Below are 5423 nucleotides of genomic sequence, written 5' to 3' on the forward strand. Positions count from 1 at the left end.
GTTCTTTGTTCGGTGAAAGAATCTTCTGACGAAATCACATACTCCATGATTAAAAATCTATCTCCAGAAGGAAAAGTAAACCTTTTGGAGTTATTTATCGAAATATGGGGTGCGGGATATTACCGTGAAAACTGTAGGGAGTCGGTCGTGATACCCATTGCCAAGCCGGGTAAAGATCCTAGCTCCCAGAAAATTACAGACCTATTTCTCTAACATCATGTTTCAGCAAGACATTGGAAGCCATAATTAACAAAAGGTTAAATTGGTTTATTGAGAAAAAAGGTCTGTACAGTCAATACCAGGCTGGGTTTAGAAAGCACTTTTGCTCTGAAGATCATGTAGCGCTCCTTGAAAGTGCTATTTAGAACACTTTCTTGGAGAGAGAGCATGCTTTAGCTGTCTTCTTCGACCTGGAAAAAGCATACGATACGACCTGGAGATTGGGCTTTAAGAGGGAATATAGCTAAATTTTAGAAAAGCTTCCTCGATATGAGGAGATTCCGGGTGAGATTAGGTACCGCCTTATCTAGTACGTTCATTCAAGAAAACAGGATTCCTCAGGGTTCGGTTCTGAGTGTCACTTTATTTGCCATTGCGGTAAACGGTCTGGCTGATAATATAGATGATCATATAGTCAGGCCTTTATATGTCGATGATCTTTGCTTTTACTTGTCTGGAAAAAATCTCCAAAACGTGGGAAGGACTTTACAAAACGCCATTGACACATTGTCACGAAAAGCAGCGATGTGGGTTTCAAATTCTCTTTGTCCAAAACGGTATTTGTACACTTTTGTAGTCTAAGAAAACATCATGAAACACCTCCGCTTTTCCTTTCTGACGTTGAAATAAAGGAAGTCGACGTTGTCAAGTATTTGGGCGTTTCTTTCGACAAAGCCCTTCGACGGAAACCTCAAATAGCCCAATTGTCTAATTCAGGAAGGAAAATACTAGGCCTGATGAGATTCCTCGCTAATTACAATTGGGGAGCGAATAGAGACATTCTTTTAAGAATATTCAGCATGTACTTAGGTGCAAAGTTTCGATACGGAGCAGCAGGTTACTCTTCAGCGCGAATATCAACTTTAAAACCTCTAGATAGAATTTATTACCAAGGTATCAGGATTGCAACAGGGGCATTTAGAACAAGCCCTTTATAGTCTCTGCAATGATGCTGTCCTTCCTCCGGAACTTTTCAGGGAGGAGGCAATTCTTAGGTTTGTTGCTAGACTTTGGTCTAAGCCTTTCCATCTTCTATTTCCTTCAGTTTTCCGTAACCATCACCACGCCGCTACTCTACCACATGAGCTATCGTGACTTCGAAACGAAAACTAGTGAATTTAATAAGATAAAATGAAGTATATCTTCTTCGCTAAAGCTCTCCGTGGCCATTTCATTTGTCGCCGAGAATCAAATAGATTACACGACATCTGAAAAATGGCAAAAAGGAGGGCAAATTCAAAAGGTGGTGTTGAGATGGGAAGTTGGTGTCCGAGTGGATCGAAGTCAAGATAGCTCAAGTGGTTAGAGTAGCGGCGTATCTAGCCGAAGGTCGTGGATTCGAATCCCGCTTAAAAAACCTTAATTAATTGAATAATAATAATAATGTTTGTTTAACAACAAAAAGAAATGTATTCAAAACCAAATAAATTAACATTATACACCATGGTAAATACCGTCTGACGGAAGTTTATACTGCATCACTACATCAGCAAAAATATAAGAATGAAATATGAAATAGAAAACTAACAGGTAGAAACTTTAATAATTCACGAAGAAAAAAGTTAAAAACAGGCAAAAAACTATTAATCATAATTGAATTCCTCAATTAGTTCAAAACTTGCCACGCGTATGTGATCAGTGTTAAGAAATTCTTTCCGTTCAGAAAATTAATCAGCTGGGTTCTGCTGAGCTTCCTGTGTCCCGTGTGAGGAAATCAAAATTCAGTCAGAGAGGACACACCGCCAAGAAATGGACGGCATCCTCCCTCTCACCGAGGTTACACAACGCACAGATTGAAACCCCACGTTCTCGCCAAGGAGTGTGGTTAAGGTAGAGCAACTCGCATCTTAACTTGAAAAACCAACTCAATGGCTGAAAGCTCAGAACTATGGGCAATTTAGTAAATTTGGGGAGTACTGTAAATCATTGTAGAGTCAAAAACGGTTAGATTGTCTAGCCGACCGCACACGCTCTTCCCGATAACATTGATCCATCTTCTGACGTAACAATCTGACGCTTTACATTCTTTTTTAACTTTCCATACAAACATTCATATAACAAATTTGATCTTATGATTTTCACCCAGCCGATACCGGTTTACAAGGTGGTGTTTATGTATTGGCAGATCAAATAGTGAACAGTATGGGACCTAGACTGCTTCCTTGTGGGACGTCGGCAAGGATCGGTTTTATACCCGAAAACTACACGATTGACTCTTGTCACGCGGTAGAACATCCTCGTAGGAGAACCCCCTACAACAGGAGGGCACCCATGGTCTCAGAAGTGCGGGTAGATATGTGATGTGATGACAATAGGAAGGCAAGCAGAAAACCTCTCAATATTTATATTGCATTTTATTCTGGTGAAGGTCCTGTTGCCGCGGTAGCCGAGTGGTTAGCATGAGAGACTCTCACGCCACGGTCGTGAGTTCGATTCCCACCGTCGCCTCTGGCCCTTTTTTCCCGATAACCCCCAATTTGAATACACAAGAATTCGTACCGTGGCTAATATGCAAGATCATAAGGCCAATAATAATTTAAAAAAAAGGTCCTGTTGATTGGTTAATTATTAAATTTGGCAGCAGAGCGTGTTTAAGGGGTTGCTGGTTTGTCAGACCAACACTTAATACGAGTTTTTTAAACCATATAAAGCTCCGATTAAGGGATTTAATAAAATGTATTTATTTTGCGCTAACTGGAACTCATTGGACTTTTAAACGTCTTTTCTACGTTAAAGGGCACATATGTAACAATTGTACGTCATCTTTTATTTTTAGGATTACGAAAAAATAAATTTAAAAATGGTACTTGCTTGTACTAAATATGTATCAAGATTGTATAAAAAAAGCGCCATGTAAAAGAACATATGGTAACACTTCATTGTGTAAAAAATGTTTATTTAGGATTTTCTTTTTGGTTAAATACATGGTTAAATTTTTCGGTTTTTCTAGTGTTAATTACATTATACAAGCTTGAATAACTGTCCATAGTTTTAAAAAGATGATAATTTCCTACTGGTATGCGATAATTTTCGTAAGATATATTTTGCAATCTATTCGATCCCTTTGTTCCCGCCAGTTCTTGTACAAACTATGACATCGTTTGACATGTGCAATCGTCCAGTATGGACAAAAGAAGACGAGAAGTACGCGATCGCTCCATCATTTCGCAAATTCCTCGTCAGGTTTTCCGTTAAATTTTATCAGACGCTGCCAGACGACGTGTTGAAATTTAGCGTTGATTATTTCGAGGATTTGAAAAACCAGCAAAACTTACAGTTGGCTCGAGAAGGGAAAGGATTTGCTCATGCGACGAACGTACGGAGGGCTCCAGTCTTCAACGAGTCAATAAAAGAGGATGACGAATCGGAAATTATAAATTTCGCGAAATACGAGAAAACGCCGGAGGAAAAGTTGAAGCTGATGAAAGCCCTTAATAAAATAGTCTTTTTCCAACAGCTCGACAAAAGAGATATCGAACAGTTGGTGAACGCCATGCTACCGAAAAACGTCGAAGCGGGGAAATGCATCATTTGCCAAGGCGAAATCGGAGATTATTTCTTTATCGTCGATTCCGGTGAATATAAGGCCTATGTTAAAAACAAAGACGGGGTAGCTGAATTGGTAAAAACTTACAAGAACGAAGGCAGTTTCGGCGAGCTGGCGTTGCTATACGATCTGCCCCGTTCGGCGACCGTGAAGTGCACTTCGAGCGGTAAACTTTGGGCTATCGCCCGGAATCATTTTAGACAAATTATCGCGACAAACGCAATGAAGAAACGTAAACGGTATGTCGAGTTGATCGCGTCTGTTCCGCTCTTGAGTGACCTGTCGCCCGACGAGAGGCTCAACCTCGCTGACGCTCTTCAGAAAAAGTCTTTCAAAAAGAATGATTGCATAATAAAGCAGAACGATTATCCAGACGGCATGTACTTCATCGAATCAGGTGTTGTCAAAGTGATAGTTACAAATAGCAAAAAGCAAAATGTCGAAGTGTGCAAACTCGGAAGGGGTGACTATTTCGGCGAACTGGCGTTGATCAATCATCAGAGGCGTTCTGCCAGCGTCTACGCAGTCGAGCCAGTGACCACCGTCTTTCTAGAGACAGAAGTTTTCGAGAGGCTCTTAGGTCCTTGTTTGGATATCATGAAAAGAAATAAAAGAAATTATGAAGAAAGATTGAAAAAGCTGGAAAATGAATCTACAATGCCGTCTACAAGTGTTAATTGTGCATAATCAACTCAAAAACCGATAACAATAGCAAATACATCTGAAATTTAATACGCCCTTGGACATTTATGTTTATTGTATTTAAAAAATTCATGACAGTGCTAATTTAATTCAAGTTCAAAAAGTCAAAACTGAAACTAGATGATTGTTTTTTTGCTGTCTTATTAAATTATTTTGTGAGATTAGACATTGTATAGAGCATAGATTAATTTTTAGATTGGATAAAATCTGCCTTCAAAATCTCTTTGCAAGAATGAATAATTGAACAGTCTTTCAATATTGGGCAGTTCCTTCACATCTGGTTCTTTCTTCTATTGGCAAGAAACTTGTCTATCATGGAGGTTTTTGTGGCTTCAGCTTTTGGAGGTTTAGTTAGAAGTTACTTCAACCATCTTTGACCACAATATGTTCAATCAGCGCTCTGTTTTAAGTAAAATCCCATTTTAGTATACCTAGTCCTGCCATAAGTTCTGTTACAAGAAAAAGGGCCATTAGGGAATAGAGAAACTTGATAATTTGAAAAAGAAATTTATTTTAAAAAATCCAATATTTTTTAAGATTGAAATAAAATAATATTACTCGAAATGACCACCTTTTGCCTTCACACAAGCTTTTAGTCTTCGGGGCCGATCATCTATGGCAGTACGCAACACGTCTTGAGGAAATTTCTCAACTGCTTTTAGCAGAGCGGACCTCAAGCTCTCTAAATTGGAGTGTTTCCTGTGGCAAGCCATAAGCTCAAGATGGGACCACACATTGTAGTCCAGAGGATTCAAATGTGGGCTTCCCGAGGGCCAATTTGAAGTGTTAATGAATTCCGGAACATTCTTCTCCAGCCACTGCTGAGTTATTCGGGCCTTGTGCGCAGGAGCTGAGTCCTGTAAGACCCAATGAGTTCCGGAAAAAAGAGTAGTACTGAAGGGCTTTACTACTTTCTCAAGGATGTCTTCTTCGTAATTTTTCGCCCTTGTTTTGA

At 39.4% G+C, this 5423-nt stretch overlaps 1 protein-coding gene across 1 annotated transcript; it reads left to right on the forward strand.

The window, feature by feature from the left end:
• The first annotated feature begins 3077 nt into the window (after nt 1–3077).
• On the forward strand, nt 3078–4508 carry LOC106673569 (cAMP-dependent protein kinase type II regulatory subunit-like). Its single transcript, XM_014405720.2, has one exon. The coding sequence runs from the start codon at nt 3311–3313 to the stop codon at nt 4451–4453; it is 1143 nt and encodes a 380-aa protein (XP_014261206.1). The 5' UTR covers nt 3078–3310; the 3' UTR covers nt 4454–4508.
• The last annotated feature ends 915 nt before the right edge of the window (nt 4509–5423 follow it).

Source organism: Cimex lectularius, unplaced genomic scaffold, assembly GCF_000648675.2.
Source record: "Cimex lectularius strain Harlan isolate CLEC.00 unplaced genomic scaffold, Clec_2.1 scaffold42, whole genome shotgun sequence".
Classification (NCBI taxonomy): Eukaryota; Metazoa; Arthropoda; class Insecta; order Hemiptera; family Cimicidae; genus Cimex; species Cimex lectularius.

Coding starts and splice junctions, on each gene's coding strand:
- LOC106673569 (XM_014405720.2), top strand. CDS start 3,311: ATGACATCGTTTGACATGTGCAATCGTCCAGTATGGACAAAAGAAGAC.